Source organism: Microtus oregoni, unplaced genomic scaffold (genome assembly GCF_018167655.1).
Source record: "Microtus oregoni isolate MIOR12 unplaced genomic scaffold, Mior012 000055F_ref0000237, whole genome shotgun sequence".
In the NCBI taxonomy this organism is placed as follows: Eukaryota; Metazoa; Chordata; class Mammalia; order Rodentia; family Cricetidae; genus Microtus; species Microtus oregoni.
Genome location: NW_024543831.1, coordinates 7,922,257 through 7,944,688, shown reverse-complemented (window position 1 = coordinate 7,944,688; position 22,432 = coordinate 7,922,257). Strand labels below are relative to the sequence as shown.

General features: G+C 40.6%; 1 protein-coding gene across 6 annotated transcripts in view; it reads left to right on the top strand.

The window, feature by feature from the left end:
* Sik2 (salt inducible kinase 2) overlaps positions 1 to 22,432 on the top strand; it is a 106,101-nt gene that overhangs the window by 67,796 nt on the left and 15,873 nt on the right. For 5 of the 6 annotated variants that reach the window (XR_005973085.1, XR_005973084.1, XM_041638527.1 and 2 more), the window contains exons 5-9: positions 10,456 to 10,580; positions 10,980 to 11,103; positions 12,504 to 12,724; positions 14,451 to 14,603; positions 19,103 to 19,267. Coding sequence is in view for 4 of the 6 variants with exons in the window: in XM_041638527.1 (XP_041494461.1) it covers positions 10,456 to 10,580; positions 10,980 to 11,103; positions 12,504 to 12,724; positions 14,451 to 14,603; positions 19,103 to 19,267 (788 nt within the window). In the remaining 2 variants the exon portion in view is untranslated. The remainder of the gene's footprint in view (positions 1 to 10,455; positions 10,581 to 10,979; positions 11,104 to 12,503; positions 12,725 to 14,450; positions 14,604 to 19,102; positions 19,268 to 22,432) is intronic. The other variant, XM_041638529.1, reaches the window with a different exon arrangement.

Here is a 22,432-nt window from a genome sequence, read left to right as displayed (position 1 = left end):
GGGGTTTGCTGTTTTTATTTTTGCTTTTAAATAAATATGAACGCTTCAAGGCTTTCTTAATTATATGGAAGATAGGTAAAATGTCAGGTGTCTAGAATTGTTCCCTTTGGTTCAGATAGTGACAATTGACATTGTATTAAGCCCTTGCTATTATCAGGTGCTCTGCTGAGTTCTTAGTCATTCATTTACACAGCACACTTGGACGCCGCATAGCTATCACCAGCATTTTTGTTTGTTTGCCTGTTTTGTTTTTTAATGGGAAAACCAAATGCAAGAAGGTCAGATAACTTTCTGAGGCAACACAGGTAACCAGCAGCAGCTCTACAGTTCAAGAGAGAGTTCTGGCCACTCCTCTGTTCTTTCCAGGCATCATGTGTCAGTCATCAAGTGGAATCCCTGTGTGAGTTTGTGTTCCACAGTCTGAGAACTCCAGACTACTTCAGGCAGCTACAGGCCCCAGCTAGGGAGCTATGCCAAGTACCAGTGAAAACTGATAGGAAAGAACCTGAACTGGTCAGGTTGTTGGTTGGGACAGATCATGAAGGACTCCATGTGTAAAGTTTAGACATATTTTTTAAACAAATTTCTCTCGAGTATTTGTAGGGGTTGTAACTGTTTAAGAATTTCATAATACATATAATGTATCTTGATCAAATCTACCGCTCACATTTCCCTCCCAATGTTATGTGTTGCCCCCCTTACTGTGTCTACCTAGTGCTGTCTATTTGTGTGTGGGGTCCTCTATTGGAACAAGATAGCCTTTCAGGAGCTATATGTCCCTGAAGAAAACTGACTCTACCTCCCCAGCATCCATCAGTTGTGAATAGCTCTTGCTGCTGGGAGTCGAACTTCATGAGTCCCCACCCCTGTACATGCTGAGATTTTGGCCGGCTTGATCTGTACAGGTCTTGTGCAAGAAGCCATAGCCTCTGTGAATTCATGTGTATAACAGCAAGTACTGTTTTGCTGCAGAGATCCACTACCTCTGGCTCTTACATCCCCTCCCCTCCAGGATGATCCTTGAGCCTTGAGGGGAGGAGGTGTGGTATACACGTCTCACTTAGGACTGGACCACAGCAGTCTTAGCCTCTGCACGTGGACCAGATGTGACCTCTGTATTACTCTCTATTGTAAAAAGAAGTGTCTCTGGTAAGGGCTGAGATGGACTGCTCTCTCACTGGCAGGAGCTGGGTGGGCCAGAAGGGATAGGTCAAATTAGAAACTTGTCTTTTAAATAATCCCCCACCCAATAATTGCTCTTTATCAAAACAACTTACAGCTTTAATGGCCCTGCTTACATTTAAGAACATAATCCTTTGATATCTTGGAATTCTTGACTTTTAAAGAAATGTATCACACTTGTTCTGTGGGACTATATGTAAAGAAATCAAAAGAAAAAAAGACAGAATTATTGCTAAATTTATTAACTTTTCCCCTGCTTCTTTTGCTTATTAAGATCTCTATAATTTGCTAAGTGTGATCTTTTAGGCCACATGTGTTAAAGTTCAAAGAGCAAATCAAAATCAAATTTTCATTTAAAATGTGCCTATAGTTTTTTTTAATTTATTTATTTATTAAGGATTTCTGCCTCCTCCCCGCAACCACTTCCCATTTCCCTCCCCCTCCCCCGATCAAGTCCCCCTCCCTCATCTGCTCGAAGAGCAATCAGGGTTCCCTGACCTGTGGGAAGCCCAAGGACTGCCCACCTCTATCCAGGTCTCGTAAGGTGAGCATCCAAACTGCCTAGGCTCCCCCAAAGCCAGTACGTGCAGCAGGATCAAAAAGCCACTGCGATTGTTCTTGAGGTCTCAGTATTCCTCATTGTCCGCTATGTTCAGCTAGTCCGGATTTATCCCTTGCTTTTTCAGACCTAGGCCAGCTGGCCTTGGTGAGTTCCTGATAGAACATCCCCATTATCTCAGTGTGTGGGTGCACCATGCAACCACTCTGGAAAGCAGTGTTTCGGTTTCTCAGGAAATTCGGGATCAACCTACCCCTGGATCCAGCAATACCACTCTTGGGAATATACCCAAGAGAGGCCCTATCATACAACAAAAGTATATGCTCAACTATATTCATGGCAGCATTGTTTGTAATAGCCAGAACCTGGAAACAACCTAGATGCCCTTCAACGGAAGAATGGACAATGTGCCTATATTTAAAAGACAGAAATTGAAGTATGAATTCCCCCCCTCCTTTGATTTTTCAAGATAGGATTTCTCTGTGTTAACAGCCTTGGCTGTCCTGCAACTCATCTGTAGACCAGGCTGGCCTCGAACTCACAGAATCTGCCTGCCTCTGCCTCCCAAGTGCTGGAATTAAAGGCATGAGCCACCACCGCACAGCTAGAAGTATAAATCTTGGTTAGTTTTCATAAATACAGAAGCATGGCTCTGAGATTAATTTTTAGCTTATGCTTCCTGTAATAATAACAGTGCAGAACCATGGGTTCACCCTCAGCTCTGTTCGGGTTGTCCCAATCATGAGGCCTCCACCCTTCATGAAATAGAAGCTTGGGGCATTTGAGGGGAAAGGCTGAAACAGAGCAACAGGATTTCAGGGATTCTGTACTTGCAGCACTGCTCCTTCCTCGACATCATGGCTAATGATTTTTAATGCATTAAAGTAAGTTATCTTTAGTTTTAGTCTCCAACTTTCACATTTTGAAAGTTTCATAATAATACCTGTGATTCAAATATATTAGTTACTTAGAGGAAGTTTTCAGAAAATAACTGCAACTCAGAGCTGGAGAGATGGCTCAGCAGTGAAGAGCTCATGATGTTCTTCCAGGGACGCAAGTTCAGTTCCCAGCACCCACAAAGTGACTTACAACTGTCTGTAACCAGCTCCAAGAGGTCCAGCACACTCTTCTGGACTCTGTACACATGCATGTACATATGCACAATAGTTTAAAATAATAAAAATACATCTTTTTAATTATCATAATTCAGAGACTTTTAGGACTTATCAGTACTTAGGTCCTGAGGTTGGTAACAGGCAATGCCAATACAAACTCTGGTGATGCCATCTGAATCTGTCACCTTGGCTAGGTTAATTAACCTCTCCAGGCCAGGGCTTCTGTTCTGTTAACTGGAAATTATTATGCTTTTCAGGAACAGTGTATAGAGATTAATAATTACTTAAGAACAGGAGGCAATTCAGTATAGTAGGTAATAAACAGGCCACTTGAGAATGAATCCTGGCGTGCCGCTTACTGGCTTACTGACCTGGAGACATTTTCTCACTACCCGCCCCACCCCCGTTCTCAGTTTCCTTATCTGTAAAAGGGGAATGGCACAAGTTCATATCTCATAGTGGTTGTTACTTGAATTAATATTTGCAGAGTACTTAAGACCAGGGTACATGGTCCTGTTCAAGTGTTTGCAAAATAAATTGTTGGTTAAATTTCTTGGCACCAAGTAAGCACTCCGTAAAAGGAGGCTGCTGCTTGCATTTGAGACATAATTGATTCCATTAAAATAAAGCTGTAAAACTTTGATGGCCAAATAACCTCCTTCAGCACATAAAATAAAGTCCACTGGCCTAGAGCCTTGTCAATGCCGATAATAAAGGAACACAGAAAGTGCATCACTTGCATTTGAAAGTATTTGTCTGATACAACATTCCCTCTGAGCAAAACCTAAAATGTAATTAGTAATATAGAATTAGCTAGATTAGTCTGACCTGTGTATCAGAAGTCACTTATTTTTAGCTCAAAAACATTTCTTTTCTGACTTGACTGGTAGCCTGTCACCTCTGCCATTGCTTCTACAGCTTCTCACTTACTAGAAGACTTTGTGATAAGGTTTCTGTGTATACAGTTTCAGTCTTCTGCCCTAGAAATTAGAACGGATGGAGGTGAAAAAGGGAATTATTAAGAAATACTTACTGACCTTCCAAATACTATTGGCATTGTTTAAAACTGGCAAGTGGCCTTGCGTATGAAAGCCTGATGCCATACGTCCATCAATCAGTCCTACTTTACAGCTCAGTTTCTAAGGCTGGGACTGTGGAGGAGTGCTCTAGGCCTCCATTTATTTCTGTACCTTCCATCTTGTCTCCACTAAGGCTAAGGATGATCATTTCTTTGTTTCTTAGCTCTTGGACTCCCTGATTGGGCACAGTTCAATGGTTCTAGATGATCATACTGGTCTGAGGATAACATTTCATCCCAGCTCTGGTGCCCTCCTGTTAGACAGAGTGATTGATGTTTGGAGATAAACAAAGCAACAAGCTTTTTCTTGCTGTTGGGCAACAAAATTTGTATTGAAGTCAGTGTTGGCTAATGTGTTTTCAGTTTGTGCATGGGTTGGCCTGTCACTCTCTACCTTTCATTTGTCAGTGTTCATTTCCTTCTGATTGTTGTCTTCGCTCCTACAGTGATAATTACAAATGTGTTCCCTTTCATCAGGCTAGATAGCCTAATTCTATTGGTCATTTAAGAAAGGTTAAATTTAACCCTTAGGCCATCTGCTTCTCAGCAAGATAATTATTTTTAATTTTTAAAATCATATTGATTGGTATGTGTGTATGTGTTGTATGTTGTGTATTGGAAGGGAAGGGTAAGTGTGCCAGTGTGAAGGTCAAAGGACAACTTGGGAGAGTCAGTTCTCAACTCCTACCACATGGGTCCTGGAAATTGAACTTAGGTCATAAGGTGGCATCGGGCATTTTTTCCCACAGAGCCTCCTCATCAAAGGATTTTTGTAAAATTTTAAAATAGACATTATAACACAGAGAGATTAAAAACTGGCCGAGTTGTGGTTTATTGAAATTACTTACTTTTTCTTAGTTTAAAGTAAAGATTTAAAAAAAAATAAATGACTTATGGAGTACTTAAAGTAAAGATTGAAAAAAAGATTACTGAACAAATTCTTAATTACAAAAAAAGCCTGAATGTGTTCGGTAATTATTATTTTGTGACAGTAAATATTGACCAACAGTTAGTTATCCTTAGATTCCTAGGCACAGCTTGTGCTGTTGTCTATTCCTTGATGCTCAAACTCATGGTGACCCTTCCGAGCTGGCCAGGGGGACAGAAGCTCGGGCCCTGCTAAATCAGAATTTGCATTGTAGCAGTTCCCAGCTGCGTACTGCTGTAACAAACAACAGAAGTCGCTCCTGTGCTTGGTGTTTCCATTACGCAGTAATCAACAACAGCTGATTTACTCTTTATCTGGCTCTTTTGTGCCTAAAACACTGGTCTTTCGCTAATGGTGCTTGGGCATTGGTAATTCATGTTATTTATGATGACAGTAATAGTGGTTTTTGTTATCAGGACGATAAAGGTCAGTTATCTTTCAGAACACAGGGCAGAAATCACTACTAGCCCTAATGTGTGATCCCTGTGGCTTATAACTGGTTACATTCGAGACAGTTCTGTGACTCGGCTTTTGAGGCCTGGTTTGAGTCCCAAGAGTGTTAGTGACTTAACTCTGGTTAAAGATTCTAGCCCAAACCCTATCTTTTATAAATACTGAAACCATATATAAACCAAATGAGTGAATGTGGCTATATTGGGAAATCTTGAAGCTATTGTGAGAGTAAAACTTCAGAGTACATGCCTTAGTGTCACAGGGAGGAAAACATGCATCATCTTGACATAACAAGGACAGGGTTGTCTGCATAGCCCATCATGCACTCTTTATTGGTTTTTAGAGACAGGACTGTATAATCATGGCTGTTCTGGAGCTCACTCTGTAGACCAGATTGGCTTCTAACTCACAGAGATCTGGCTGTCTCTGCCTCCCAAGTGCAGCCAGTGCTACCCAGCATGCACTGCCGCTGCCACTGCCCGGCTCCATCATGCACTCTTAGAATGAATATAGCTTCCGAAAATGAATGTAAGTGTGAATTAAGATAGAGCTCTGTAAACATTCTAACTTCTCATTCACATGGTAAGGTGCTGATAAAAGACCCAGTAGGTCAGCATTGCCTGGCACAGAAATGAATTTAAAATCCTTCTTTTCTGTTTAGTGGTAAAGATTGATCTGGATTTTGGGCAGTCTTACCTCCGATTTTAAGTTATATTAAACTCTGCCTAGTGGCATACTTAGGGCTTTGATGGAACAGTTTAAACAAGCACACCTGACCTGTATTTGAATGCAGTTCTACTCAGTTGTAACTGATGATACTTAGCATATCAGTGTACAGATCTAGGGCCTAATCTAGGTTTATTACTCAACAAAAAGAACCATAGTATCTTGGAGAAGTAGTGGTGTTAAGGGTTTGGGCAAAGAAGATACAAGATGAACTTGGGTAATCTTCTGGTGTCCGAAGATACAGGAGTACTTAAAACTAACTTTATAAAAAAATGTTAAATGAAGCAGGTTGAAACAGTTGGAATATCAGAATAAATAACAGCAGCATTCTATTGTAGCTCAGCGTCAGGTGTTTACAGCAGTGAGCGCACAGCAGTGTGATAAATAAACATCTCTGTAGCAGGGAATTGTAATCAATGAGGTAGTAGACTTAACTTGTGAGATTTGACCACTGAACAATGCAATCATACCAGAATATCACTTTATAGTCCATAAATATGTATTATTCTGTACTTGGCAATTTAAAAGTGAGATTTAGGACCAGCAAGATGGCTCCCCATGGGTAATGGGGTTTGCTGACAAGACTCATGACCTGAGTTGAATCCCTGGAATCCCATGGTAGAAGGAAAGAACTGATCCCAACAGGTTTTCACATGTGTGCCATGGCAGGCACATGCCTCCACACATACATAAACAAGCAAATATTTTTAAATGAAATTTTAAAAGTAGAAATGAGGCCATGCTCGAAAGGAAACATTTTCCCGTTTAATTTTCTCATCTAACATGGCCTGAAACCTAAGTCTAGATTAAAGAAAGGAGTGTCCAACTGATAGTTTCCCTGATCCTTGCCCAAAGTTGGAGATGATGGGGTCTGTAACTATTCTGAGTTGTTGTGAGACTTCGCTCTGCGCTTTGTCCAGTGGCTAACAACACACATACAGCATTCATGTGTATAGTGAAGAGACAAGGATCTGTGCTTCCCACATCCTGGGATTTAATGAAGCACAGATGGAAATACTGCCCATGGGTACTATGTCGATAGGTCCAGGAAGGTTGCATCTCTACTAAACTTGTGCAGCCTTGTTTTTGGTTTTGTTGGTTTTGTCATTATACACTAAGCAACTGTTTAGATTATTAGGTTTCGTACGTAATCCAGATATGATTTAAAGTATGTAGGAGGATATGTGGGGGTTGTATGCAAATATTGCCCCATTTCATATAAGGGGTCTGAACATCTAGATTTTGGTACCCACTGTGGGTACCAGTCCCCCAGAGATACTGAAGGCCAGTTGTATAGTCAATTCTGTCTTAGTAAATGGTAATCAGAAATCCTGAATGTTCTTATTTCATCTACATGCTCACTCCTTACTCATTCACTGTATGCCATGTACAGAAAGCTATAGGCTGTGAATGAAGAAAATTATCCAGATTTCTATGAAGAAATATAAATGACCTTTTAAAATGCTTTTCATTACTATTTCTTTAACCTGACAGTTATTAACTTGGTCACAAATCGCTACGATCACTGTGTCATGGAAAGATGTAAAGGTGTTGTTAAACCTGGTTTTATGGTCCATGTCTCCAGTGTCATAGCCAGCCACGTCATCTCTCACAAGTGCTTAACTTTCTCCTGAAATCAGTCTTCTACATTGCTTTACTATAGACTCCTCACAGAGCTTAGATTACCACATGACATGCTTGATGAAGCCCCTTTAAAAGACGTAAAGACTTGGGCTGCACCTGTAGCTTTTCTTGCATGCATGAGGCCCTCGCTGCTATTTGCTCAGTACACAGTATGTCTCAGTGGCATTAGTGCTTTTTCTACTTAACTGTTAAAACACTTACCAGGTTATCACAAATGTAATTTTAGAAGTGCTCTGGTAAAGGTTCTCGGATGTGGGCAGTTATGGTTCTGTGACAATTTAGTGAGTCTGGCTGCCATTCAGTAGGGCTCTGATTGTTCTATAGAATCGAATACATAAGTGTCCATTTAGTACCACCTTTTTGTAATGGAACAGGATGCTTTCTCTGCCCAGATATGTACAGATTAGATTGGACAGAGCTACCCTACTCCACAGTGATTCCTCCTCAGTTCTTGCTGTCTTACTAAGAAATGTACCAATGAGTGACCTCAAGGCTACATGCCAGGCTGTCTTCCCAACAGGCTTATGTCCTCCCTCCGCAGAGTTCAATTCACCTGGTTGTTCAGAAATTCCGTTGACTCTTTAAGACATTGAAACTTTTACCATGCTGCTTGGAAAGCATCTTCAGTTTACATAGACCGAAGAACTCATCTTGCTATTGTGGTTTAAAGTGCACACATCCCTGTGCCTACTTCAGGTTCTGCAATCAGTCTTCCATTTCAGAGTTGGTTGTATCTCTTCTATAGGAAATTAATATTTTCCTCTTTAAAGTAGACCTGAATATCTAATTCTTAACTCATTCTAGAGTAGTTTTTCTAAAAGATTAGAAACATCTCTATGCATGAGTGATCCGGTGGCAGGAGTAGCTAGTCATTGAGTTCAGATAAAGAAGACAAAGATCTCTGGGGTGGTGTTACATTGTAAAGATAGATGTGGTTGGCACCCCTGACCTCCTATGTCCTCATATACCCCACAGGCATGGGCTGAGGCTTTTTCCCAGATGCACCATCTTTTCTCTCCTGGGCCTTATGCTCCTACTGGCTTTTCTACTTCTGTGTAGTTCCGTGTGACCTCTTTCTCCCGAAGGCAGTAATGGTAACAGTGGTCTCCCAGAAGCAGCACTTACATTTCACATCTGTGTTCTGGGCATTTTACATCGTTAATCATTCATCTTCACTGTATTTTATCTGGGCAGGTTGATTATTCTCACTGGTATAGATTTGGAAACGTAAACTTCAGAGAAATAAAAACCTTTCCTATGGTACTAGAGTTAGAAAGAGATAAACTGTAAGTCAGTTCTAGTTCTCCTTAATTTTGTAGTTATTTTTCTCTTCCATGAAGCAGAGATGAGATGGTTACAGTCATTACTGTGCCTGCTGCCTACCTGTTCTTAGGTCAGCAGGCTGAGAGACTATTTTCCCCAAGTTACTAATGTGTGTTGTCTCAAGGCACAAAGCAGGAGTTTATGTTAGCACATTGGTCCCGCATAACAGCTGCCATCTGGGCATGTTTATGATTGCAACTTTGCAGGTGGGAAAACTAAGGTTCACAGGTGCTGACCCTGTTCCCAAAGCCAGTCTGTCTGACAGTGGAGACTGGATCCACTCTTTGAGTCTTTGCTTAAGCTCCCTGTGCATGCAGTATTGTGCACGTACTAGTGGAGAGCCAGATCCTCTCAGTTTAAGGATTCAAAGTACAAGAGAGTATGAGCCTAACTTGTACGACAGTAGGAATTAGTTTCTTGAGTCTTAACGAAAGGGCAAACATACATCTATGACAGTGTACACTGAAAACTTGTATACGTGTGCATATTGAAGACTATGAGTACAGTGTTTGCAGAGTGCATTCTGGATATGAAAATTGTAGATTCGGTGTGACTAAGATTAGCAATTATTTTGAAGTATAATGCCACTGTATCCAGAAATGAACATAAGTGACAGTGGTGATGGGTGACTTGTGACTAGGCCATATGCTATCATTTGTTAACGAGATAGTCAGGTGTATATCTGCCTATAGTAGGATGTATGAATCAACATTTAAAGAATTAGTATTTATAATTCTTGGTTGACTCAAAACTGGTATATGTTATTACTTAATTGGGTTCTACTCATTCACCTCCTTTGGTTTTTCGAGACAGGGTTTCTCCGTGTAGCTCTGGCTGTCCTGGAACTCACCCTATAGACCAGGCTGGCTTTGAACTTACAGAGATTCACCTGCCTCCCAAGTGCTGGGATTAAAAGTGTGTGCCACCACCACCCAACACTCATTTAACCTCTTATAGACTATACAGAATAAAAAGTAATCATCAAGTAACCAAGTAACTTACATTCTACAATAATCAAATCCACACAAATAGAACTTTCAGAAAAAAAGGGGGGGGCATGGTTTAAGAACTGGGTTTGTTGACTCACGTCTATAGGTAAGCCCAGCACTTGAGAGGCCAAGGCAGGAAACTGATGAGTTCAAAGCTAGCCCAGGCCACACAGTGAGATCCTGTGTCAAAACATCAAGAACCACGGTTTAAAGTCATTTTCTATCTTTCACATGTTCTGTTTGAATAGAGAACTCAGCATATATGCATTCATTCAGCAGTGTTCATTTATTGTTAGTTTATCATTGTGGTAGTTACTAGGGGAATAGTACAAGATAGATGTCATCCTCATCTTTATATATTATGACCATAGTGGTCCCAAATTATAAAATTAATTACTGAGAAATGCAGTGTAGTTTGAGAGCAGAAATGAAAGTAACATTTATTTCCATCCCAATAGATTTCGGTTTTGGAAATTTCTTTAAAACTGGTGAACTGCTGGCAACATGGTGTGGCAGCCCCCCTTATGCAGCCCCAGAGGTCTTTGAAGGGCAGCAATATGAAGGGCCACAGCTGGACATATGGGTATGGCTTTATTTTGACATGTTAATGTATCTATCATGATAATTGGTACTCTGACCTATCTTAGAAACTCTTGGTACTCAACAGATGAATAAGATTTTATATTCTCCCCATCCAGTGGACTGTAATTAGTCAGAGCATCTGGAAGTGGGTCCCTAGGAAAGAAATTCTAGAGACAAGTGTTATCATTCTAATATCAGCAATGACATGAAGTAATATGGCAAGCAAAATGACCAAGTTCAGATCATTGGGTATTATTATGCTTACTCTCACCACAGGAGGTGAGAGGGGAACTTCAGAGAGGAAGCCGTCAGTCCATGTGATTTTAAGAGCTGTGGCGGTGTGTGGGAAATGAGTGTTTGATGTTCTCTCTGAAAGCGACTGCATCGTTTTCTTCCCTAGAGCATGGGAGTAGTTCTTTATGTCCTTGTCTGTGGAGCTCTACCTTTTGATGGACCAACTCTCCCTATTTTGAGGCAGAGAGTTTTGGAAGGAAGATTCCGGATTCCATATTTCATGTCAGAAGGTAACAAGCTGTTCATCATATTCGTCGTGTGTTACAGAATTTGTGCTGTATGAAGTTCTAGCCAAAGTTAGTTTCCCTGCTGAGAGTTTGGGTGCCAGATAAAATGACTTAGTCATTTTAAAAGCCATGGAGCTCTTCAACAACCTCTATGTAGATAAGACAAATTCCAGCCTTTCTCCTTGTAACTGAGAACAGAAGCTACCCAGATTAAGAGCAGCAAGTCTTCCCATTCAGCTTAGGTCTATAAATGGCCCAGTTTATTTTAGACTCCATAGATACAGGCTTATAACCATTTTACTCTATATATGAAATATATCTGCAGAATGAAATGTTTTTAAATTCAAAGTCAACTGGTAGAACGTTGGTAAATTCAGTTGAAATGCCACGATCCCTACCTGTCTTGTTTTGGTCTGTCAAAGGGACAACAGTTTGATTTACTCCTTAGTTGTAGTTTTAGTTTTCATCCTTATCTCATATTCCTGAAACAATATATGTAATTAATGCTCTTGGGAAGGCAAGATCACATAGGCTCTGGCGATAGACTACCTGGTTGGAATCCTGAGTTCACTACTCACTGACCGGGCAGTTTGGCTCATCTGTGAAGTGGAGTTGACAGTAATTCCTTCACTAGAGGTGTTGCGAGGATGATGAAACTATTCTGCACAAAGCACGTAGCACAGGGCGTGAGAGATGTGAGTGGCAGGAATCTGAGTTGGAGGAGGGTGGTGAAGAGCTTGCTGTTACTCATAGCTGCAGCTGCAGTGTACATAATGTAATCAGAATCAGAGCTGCATACATGGTCCTTGGCAACACTGATGAGAAAAGTAGCAGCTCACTGGAAAAAACACGGTACTCTCCCAGCTGCCTTTACTGGACATGCCTTGATACTACTGAGGATCGGTTCATAATCCCTGCTCCGAGAATGCAGCTTAGCCATGTTTTTCCTGAGTGTGACTAGATAAAATGCGCTCGGAAGGGCTGGAGAGCTGGCTCAGGGGTTAAGAGCATTGCCCGCTCTTCCAAGGGTCCTGAGTTCAATTCCCAGCAACCACATGGTGGCTCACAACCATCTGTAATGGGGTCTGGTGCCCTCTTCTGGCCTGCAGGCATACACACAGACAGAATATTGTATACATAATAAATAAATAAATAAATAAATAAATATTTTTTTAAAAATGCGCTTGGAAGGCTCTTGTAGTACATAGAGACTTATACTCACGTGTGTTAAAGTATTTGTTTAGCATCTGAACTTGACCAGTCTACCCCACATGCATTCATTTGCTCATTTGTCCTGCTTTCCAGTGAAGGATTCAAAAATTAGCATTGTGCAAAATCACATGGGCCATGCTAGTATGCCTGGAGGTAATCTATGCAACTTTTTAACATTGTGTTTTCCACAGATTGTGAACACCTTATTAGAAGGATGTTGGTCCTAGATCCTTCCAAACGGCTAAGCATAGCTCAAATCAAGGAGCACAAGTGGATGCTCATAGAAGTTCCTGTACAGAGACCTATTCTCTATCCACAAGAACAAGAAAATGAGCCATCCATTGGAGAATTTAATGAACAGGTTCTGCGATTGATGCACAGCCTTGGAATTGATCAGCAGAAGACTATTGAGGTAAAGTGATGGAGATATGTCTAGAGATGTTTGAAGGTTGATCGGCATTTGCCTCCTGAAGCTTTATGCTCATACCTGTCTTCCGAGTCTTAGCACATCCATCCCCAGTGCCTGAATGTACTGCCCAGGGTACCCAGATGATTACATAGAGTCTGTTTATAATTGCTGTTACTGAATCTCTAAACCCTTCCTTCACCCTCTGCCAAAAAGTCTAAGAAAAGAATTTTTAGAGGATTTGGAAAAGGCCAAGTCTGAAGCTTAAAAATAGAATGTAAGCTGGACATGATGTTGTACACCTTTAATCCCAGCACTCTGAGGCAGGCAGGTCTCTATGAGTTCAAGGACAGTCAGAGGTACATAGTGAGACACTATCTCCAAAGAATACAAGGTTTTTCTAAAGTGAAACATGAAGTTCCATATTGGTATTAAACTAGTTAATATGGACTACAAATGTATATATATGGAACAAGACTGAGCTGAACCAAGAACCAAAAGGAAAACATTAGATTAAAGGAAGCCAGTGGGGTTTAGGAGAACCAGAGAAACTAAACAGGCAGAAGCAAGTGAAGTTATGATTTAGAAACATTAATGGTTATAGAACGAAGAAAGCTTTGAACCTGGAAATTTCCTCTTGGCTTTTCTTTCCTATCTAATAGTTAGCATGCTTGTAGAACATACAAAGCATACACAGGACCTGCACAACAGCCCCTCCCCCAAAGCAGAACAGTGCTTTTATGGAGACTGTTTCTTGTCTCACTTTGTGCCTTGTGCACTCAGTGATGTTTTCCCCTGCTTATCCATGGAGTAGATCCTGGATAGTAGCTTCTGTAGGGTGTTTCCCTGAGGATTTCCTGTATCTGTTACCCCCAAACAGTACCCACATGGATTGTCAGGTGGGATTAGAAGCCAAGAGAAGTTTCTCTGTTGGATTGGCATCCCAGAAAAGCTGGCAAGCCAAAGATGTGAAAAATTTGGGAAGCAAGTTTATTTTCAAGGTTTCCAAAGGGTGGGACTGCACAAACAAGGAAAATATTACCTAAGTACGTAGACACAGTGTCTCTCCATCTAGCATCCAGATGTCATTCTCCAGCCCAGAATAATCACCAGCAAGCTCAGAAAAAACTTGGTTCATTCACTTCAGAGTTTTCAGTGATTGGATCTTTGCCTGAAGTTACAGAGTTAGGACTTTGGGGCACAGGATGCTGACCAGTCTTAAACCTAGTGCTGGGAGATGGATGTCTACATGGGGCATTGATGGCATTTTTCTCCTAATGCAGGAACATGAATGGATCCTAAAATAAAAAGGACCCAGATAGTTGCTTAAAGATGTCACCATTGTTTGAGCAATACTAGAGACCTGAATTTACGCCTTCTTGTCTAAAGTCTAGAAAGGGGTTTGTTGTGAGGTATACTTTGTCACTGGATTTTTTTAAAAGTACCTTAGTATCCAAAATTAAGTGAATGAAAATACAGATCTAAAATCTCAAGCCAAAATTATTGTGGAAATTCATGTGAGTAAATCTGAGAGGGCTCACCCTTAAGCTAAACGTCATGGCAGCAGGAGCACATGTCAAGGGCTGTTCCTCACTTCTTAGAAAACGAGAGCAAGGGGAGGCTTTGTGATTTTATTTTCAGGACACATAGCTTACCCTCCCTTTTAAGAAGGTAACGACCCCCTGGTTGGTTTTTGTAGTTCTATGCTTTCAGCACCTGTTTTCTCTTTCAGTCTTTGCAAAACAAGAGCTATAATCACTTTGCTGCCATTTATTTCTTGTTGGTGGAACGTCTGAAATCACATAGGAGCAGTTTTCCCGTGGAGCAGAGACTTGATGGCCGCCAGCGCCGGCCTAGCACCATTGCGGAACAAACAGTTGCCAAGGTAACGACCCATGGAGTCATTAGTCTCAGCTGTGCATGAGGCTTTTTATGTTGGACACATTTTTCATCATTTGGTACAAAAGGTTAGGATCTCATCTTTTTTTTTCTTTGATCTCATCTTCTGAAGTATTTTTCTAGAAAGTTTTAACCACTGTCATTCACTAGGTTCTCAAAACTTTTAGCACCTTCCTGCTTCTAAGGATTAACTTTATTTTCAGTCCTTTTCTTTAAGAGATGTGTTATCATTTAATCATTTGCTAATCTTGAGAAATCATGTAACTAGCCTGTACTTTCAGTTCATTTAACAGAATTTTATTGCAGATTGACCATGTGCAAGCTGCTGTTACTAGGTGCTCTGGGAGTTTGAATATATGGAGTGCCATCATGTTTCTCAGAGCTGTTCAGTAGAAGCAAAATAAGGCCAGAATCACCTGAGGTCTTGGGCAAGGGCAAGAGACTCATCTGAATAGGGAGAGCTTCCTGGGAGAGATGACATTTAAAACAGATCTTCACGGAGGTGTGAGACTGATAAAGACATCATTCTGACTAGAAGGAGATACACACAAGGTGAACAGAAGTGCTCACATGGCCCACAGTAGGCTTTGTTCCTGTGAATTTAGTCCATTTGAACTGAAGGCTAAGAAAGTAAAAATTTGAAGTGGTAAGTGGAAACCATACTGTGAAGAGCTCTAAATGCCAAGGATGACTTATAAATGAGGAAGTAATAACAGTCTTATGAAGGCCATAAGCCAGTTAGTATGGGAGCATTGGAAAGGATGGCTTCTTAGGGAAGCGCTGCAGGAGATAGTTGCTTGTTTTGAGACAGAATCTCACTGGCTGGTCTTGAATTTGTTATATAGACCAGGCTGGTCTCGAACTTAGAGACATCCACTTGCCTGTGCTTCCCAAGTACTAGGATTAAAGACATGTGCTACCATGCTCAGTCTGGGAAGAGCAGGAACTTCTGAAGAATACTTCTGAGATTCTTATGCTAATGAGATGCAGGATGCTGAAGACTTATTGTGGTCCTAGTAGAAAGTGAGGGAGGGCTATGAAAGGTGGACCTGAGTGAGCTCAGCACTGACTAGAAAGCTCCCCTTAGTGGTGAAAGCGAGTCCCAGATTCTGTGCCTCACTTTACCTGTTCTAAAACGGGAATGACACTGAATGCTGTGACGAGATGAGCTGCCATCTGTGAAGCAAATGCCGAGTGTCTGTTCCACAGCAGAGTTAGAGTGACATTGTCCTTGAAGGCCTGAGGGCACAGTGAGGACATGGCTCAGTGCTAGGAAAGCAATGTGGTCTGAGAGACCTAGGACTCATGTGTAGAGGCTGGGGATGGAGGACTGCCTTCCCATTAAGATGCCGGCCAGCATCTGTAAGTAGCACTCCCTGTTCAACAGAATCATAAACGTACAGGAATATAAAATTTTACATTGATTCTACAGAAGATGAAAAATAAGGGAATAAAAATTCTTGATTATCTAACATATATCTTCTAAATAAAATAATGTATCAATAGAAACGTGAGGGAATAGTATACCAGTATAGCTCCAGATATTTGGATCAGAGTATTTCTGAGCACTTGAGAACTTTTAGAATTGATAACACTGCTTTTAAATAGGTTGGGAAAGGAAAAAGAACTCCTAAGCTGTGTTGATGACAGTGAGCTATGGTGAAGCCCTTCCTACATACAAGTGTGGCCGGACAAAAAGATAGGAAGCAGGATGCCCCCAGTGCAGTAACATACTTTCTCAGCTAAGTTTCTTTATTCTTCTTAAATAGTCCACAAGTGGTATGTGCCTGTAATCCTGCACTATGGAGAGGAGACTGTGTGATAGTGTGTGCCTGTAATCCTGCACTATGGAGAGGAGACTGTGATAGTGTGTGCCTGTAATCCTGCACTATGGAGAGGAGACTGTGATAGTGTGTGCCTGTAATCCTGCACTGTGGAGAGGAGATTGTGTGATAGTGTGTGCCTGTAATCCTGCACTATGGAGAGGAGACTGTGATAGTGTGTGCCTGTAATCCTGCACTATGGAGAGGAGACTGTGATAGTGTGTGCCTGTAATCCTGCACTATGGAGAGGAGACTGTGATAGTGTGTGCCTGTAATCCTGCACTATGGAGAGGAGACTGTGATAGTGTGTGCCTGTAATCCTGCACTTTGGAGAGGAGACTGTGATAGTGTGTGCCTGTAATCCTGCACTATGGAGAGGAGACTGTGATAGTGTGTGCCTGTAATCCTGCACTATGGAGAGGAGACTCTGTGATTGTGGGTACCTGTAATCCTAGCCCAGTGAAGCCTGAGACGAGAGGATTCAAGGGCCAATGCCAGCTGGAACTCCAGAATAAGACTTTGTCTCCAATAAAAGAAAAAATTGTCAAGGAAAATGTGGTGTGCTTAATCTGATACAACTCAGTCCACCATAGAGAGTCAGAATTCTAGGGAGACAGGACCTTGTGATCAGATGTGGGCATCTCATTTCCAGTGCAGTATATTCAGGTAAGGCTTTCCCCACTCTTAGGTGGAAGGAACAGGTAAGAAACTGGAAAACTAGAAATCATACCTTTCAGTTCACCCTTTGATTGAAAAACTGGTGATGAGGTAGGAATGTACTAAATGTACTTTATTAGGAAATGAAAGTAGCCAAGAGATTCAGTTGACTAATTGTTGAAAGAGAAAAAAGTACCCAAGACATAAGCCCAAAGAAGGATGGAAGAAAAGCTGCTCCGTTATCGTGCTCAGATGGTCTGTAGCATTATTTGTGGTGTTTCCCATATACTGTTGTTTTGTTCTTTTTTCTATATATGATGATATTAGTATCAGAATATATCCTATATAAAGTATATTTAAGTATATACTTTAATACTTAAAAATTCAATTAAATACTTAAATATTCAAATGTTTGAAGTGTACAATAAGACCATACATACTCCTTCCTACTTAAAAATGACCAATTTAGCTGAACATGGTGTACATATTTAATCCCAGCATTTGGAGACAAAAGCTACTGGATCTCTATGAGTTCCAGGCTGGCCTAGTCTCCATAGCAAGTTCCAGGGCTACATGGATAGACCCTGTCTCAGAAACATACAAAAAAAAAAAAAAAACACCAACAACAAAAATCAGCTTAAAATTCCAACTGGAAGCAATGAAACACCAAAAGTGCATCCATCTTCCTGTCCAGTTGTTTTGTCCTTGGAGTCATTTTAAGACTGGACGGGAAAGAGAGAATTAACATTGCTAAGCTGAGGGCTTCACATGTTACCTTTTGGTCTTAACTTCACTATTAAGTAGATACTACACCTATTTTTATAAATATAGAAAAGGTTCAGAGAAAGATTGCCTGATTAAAGTCATCGTACAATTAATAAGTGACAGAACCAACAATCAAGCCCACACCTTGAAAAAGAAATAGAATTTCATAGTTTTGTCCCTTTTATTTGTCTGATTTTAAAGTCACCATCCTTTATATCCTTGTAACTGTAGCAGGGCAAACAGAGGCTGTTCCTATTCCTGATATCGTCTGCAGTGACAGTTGTCCCCTTTGATGCTTCAGTGTCTGTTATGTTCAAGATATATCTAAGAAATGATTCTGCCAGTTCTTAAGGGCTGTGGATAGAAGGACCATCCAGGAGCTTCAGCAGTAAAATCCATCATGGCCAATTGTGAAAAGGAAAGGCTCTTTTAAATGATTTTTTAAAGAAAAGTATGATCCTTGTTTATTTAAAGCACTTAACAAAGGAGACAGAAGAATGGATGAACTACCCACAGGAAGCCAAGGGTGGTGGTGGCACCCTATACCCCAGAACTTAAGAGGTAGAAGCAGTAGCCCCCAAGTTGATAAGAGAGAAAAGACAGACTAGACCGAGAGCTCTATGTAGAAGGCTGGTTTCAGGAACAGGATTCTGTAGCAATGAGTGTTTCTTCAGACTGCATCTTTTCAAAGGAAGGGGATCTTCCTGTCACCTGAGTAACTGCTTCTCTCTCCTTCTTTTCATGAGGAGAAGAAATAGGAAAAAAAAAAAAAACGGTTACTTCATGTACCTTCTTTATAGCTAGCTGTGGGGCTTGTGTGTATCTGGCCCTGGCTCATTGTTGAGTTCCTATTTTTTTTTTAATCTTTCAGTTAGTATATTTAAAGAAAGAAAAAAATAGAACTTTGTTGAATTGAGACAAAGATAATTCTTTGATTCCTTACAAAGGCTATCTAGATTGTTGCCTGTGTGAAAGGTATATCTCTCATTATGAGATAGGAACAAAATTCTGTACAATTTATTTCCGAATGTCTGACTATTGAGACTTAAATTAGTGCTTACCATGCATGTGCATGCACACATACATACACACTCACAACCGAGTCTTCTGGAGTTCCAGTGGATAACACTTTATCTTTTAGTCACCTTAAGAAGACTTACTAGTTGTAAGAGACGTGTGCATGTGTATAGAACAAGAAGTAACAATGTTTCCACACTGTCTGTTCTTGCCATATTTTCAGGCACAAACTGTGGGACTCCCAGTGACCTTGCATTCACCGAACGTGAGACTGATGCGATCTACCCTCCTCCCACAGGCATCCAATGTGGAGGCCTTTTCATTCCCAACATCCAGCTGTCAAGCAGAAGCTGCCTTTATGGAGGAAGAGTGTGTCGACACTCCTAAGGTACAGCTGGTGTGCTTGAGATGCAGTGCAGAGTGGCTGGAGACTTGAGTTTGGAGTATAGTGTTGTAGTGTGGTTCTGCTGGATGTGCTTTGGTGAAGAACTCTATTAAAATGTTTAAAGATCAGCTCTCATCAATTCAGTAACAACTCTCAGGCCACAGAAGCCTCTACTTTTCCTTCCCTGACCAGTTCCTCTTCTCTCCCAGATCCTAAGATCTCTCGTAAGTGTTTTGGGTGCATGAGTGGATGGGTAGGGTATGTTGGTTGATTTAAAAACAAAAGATCACCTTTTCTACTGATTACACTTTGTTATTGTTGCCTCTCTTCTGCGCAGCAAACTGTAAATACAAAGTGATAGGATCTCTTTTTGACTGAGCAGACATCCTTTTCGGTTCAGCTTGGGCATGCCTTAAGGGTTTAGTTTGTATTTGGTGCATTGTATAAAGTTGACTGTTAGGAAATGAAAGATAACTGCTTCTTTCATACAGTGGCTTTTTTCTGACTTCTAATATAAGTGGTATATACTCAGTACCAAGTGCAGTACATATGATCATATTAATAGAAGACTGTCATAAAATAGAGGCCTTGGAGTGTGCTAAACTGCTCTTTACTAAGCTGTGTGAATTTGAACAAGGTTACTCTCTTTCCTCTGTATAAACTAAGATACCCATTTTAGGAGACTGTTAGGAGAATTAAGTAAGATAATCTGTGTAGTTTAGGGTAGATTTTAAATAGTCAACAACTAGTTTTCCCATGTTTTAGCCTCTTTAGATAATAAAAACATGAATCAGTCATGAACTTGCCTAACAGCCTGCTATACTGTGGTCTAACAAAAAGGATATTAGATGGAACTGAAACAGTATGCCAGCTGCTTAATAAATTGATAACATTGTCACATAAGTCAGAGTGAACCTCGGAAGAGGCAGAGGATTTAACTTTGTACTTGATCAGGAAAATTGGGGGTAACTCTCAGAGCTGGAGCTGCAGAGTCAAGAGAATCCACAGGTCTGGAAACGAGAATGGGACATCTTCAGTGAAGGGAAGAGCTGTTCAGAAGCAAGTTATAGGTAATCAGGTTCAACCAACTCGAGTAGTTTTTCAGTCTGAAGGAAAGGGCATATAAAAGAAAACTGTAGAAGTAAAGATGTATGTGTTAGTTTTGAATGGCAAGCAAGCAGTTTAGGTCTCTGGGCAGTGTTCTAGGTGTGGAATGTGGTAACGTATAGGTGAGTCAGCTGATAGGATAGTCACATCCTATCACAACTGAAGATTTCTGAGCAAGGAAACACTACATGCATCCTGTTCTTGGAAATTCTGCCTGAATGGTTCTCTAGCAAGCACAGGCTAGGGGACAAAAAAAAAGGTGTGTGTTGGGGGGGTAAGCATGGTTCAGCAGGGCCTGAAATATGGGAATGACCATTGAAATGTGAGAAGAGGGGATGGTAGCAGTGGGGTTGAAAGGATAGAATTCCAAACCTCCAGCAATATTTTGAGCCTAGACAAATAGGAAATGCCATTCAGTTGAGACCTCTGGATGTCAGGCAGACTCCTAAGTTACACAAGCCTAGCTGGAGCACAGTGGCAGTGGCAGCTCCATGCCAGACTGTCAGAGCAGGTGTTAAGCCAAGTTGCTGAACAGGAATAATTACTGTCCAGCTCTAAAGATGAGTCTGCTTCCTCTGGACAGTCTGTTTTCTATGCCCTGTGTTTGCCTAGCATTACACATTAGTGATATATCCATGCTCAGCATTTAGACATAAATTAGGGCAGCATAATTCGTTTTTAAGATCTAATTCTCTTGAAGAAATTAAAATGCAGTGCGTTGAAGTCTTGTCTGTAAGGGCACCAGGCCCAAAACACAGATTGGGCACTGTCTGCTATAATATATAGGGCAAGCTATTTTTAAAGCTTGTGATTGTTACAGTTACTAGGAAACAGACAGGAAATGAATGGTTTTGCAAAAGATATAGACAGTTGCTAGATGGTATATTCTCATTTGTAGGAATAAGAGTGTCAATCTGAAACTGGCTCCCACTCTGGCAATGCCACCATAAATTCATACAAGCCATAAACATCCATAGGACTTACTGTGGATCGTTTATTATGTCCTTCTGGCTGCCTCTTTCTTTGAGGCCCATAATCAAATGCACACACAAAAGAAACTTTTACTTCTTTTGTTCATATTGCTTCATATATATTCACTATAACCCAGCTGTTTTCTGAAAGAAATATCATAGCTGTATATATTGATAATTCCATTTCTGCTTGCAGTCAAGGACTAGTACTGTACATTTTTTTAAACATCACCTCTCCTTCCCTTAATTGTTAGGAAAATCTCTTAAGGAGTCTGTCTTGAAACTTTGACTTGGGATTTCTGGAGCAGGAGGGGAAGGCATCTTTCTGAGAAGTAACTGAAACCCTAAGGACATAGGGCCCATAGAGGAAAGACAGTTGCACAAACTGTAGAATAAATCTCCCGTTTACACACATTTCAGTCCATGTGGAACACTATTAGAGACTGGAATAAAAAGATTTCCAAGTTCACACCTTCAGTAGCTGGTTGACAAGGAACCCATGAGATAAACCTTGCAAATGCAAGTGTGGTGGAGACATCCTGTGTCTAATTGCGCCTTAATACCTACACCATGAAAATGGTACATATGAGAGAAGACTGGAAAAGTAAACACTCCAGAATCTTAGTAGTGTTAACCTCTAGAGGCTTTAGGGGAGAAATTTCACTTTCACTTCTGAATTTAAAATTTCAAATTACAATTTGAAATAAAAATAAATAAAACTAGTCATAATCATGCATGATAATATGAAGAGAATAAAGATAAAATTAATTTAGCTATAATCTCACTACTCAAAGATAACCCATTTGATGTCATACTATAAATTGGTGGGTAAGATGTAGGACTCAGTAGATGGGAAGAGTCTTAAAATTATTCTCTATTGTGTGTAATTCTATATCTTCTGTATCTTATGAGAATTTTTCCATGTCATGAAGTAGTATTTGTAGGCATAAGCTTTAACAATTATGTAATCTGTTGCTTTATACATCTCTTTAACTGAATGCTTTAGGAGGCTTTTTCTTTTATGCCACCAACCAACTCCCAAATCATGACATGGAAACTTATTATTAGTTATGAATGCTCGGCATTAGCT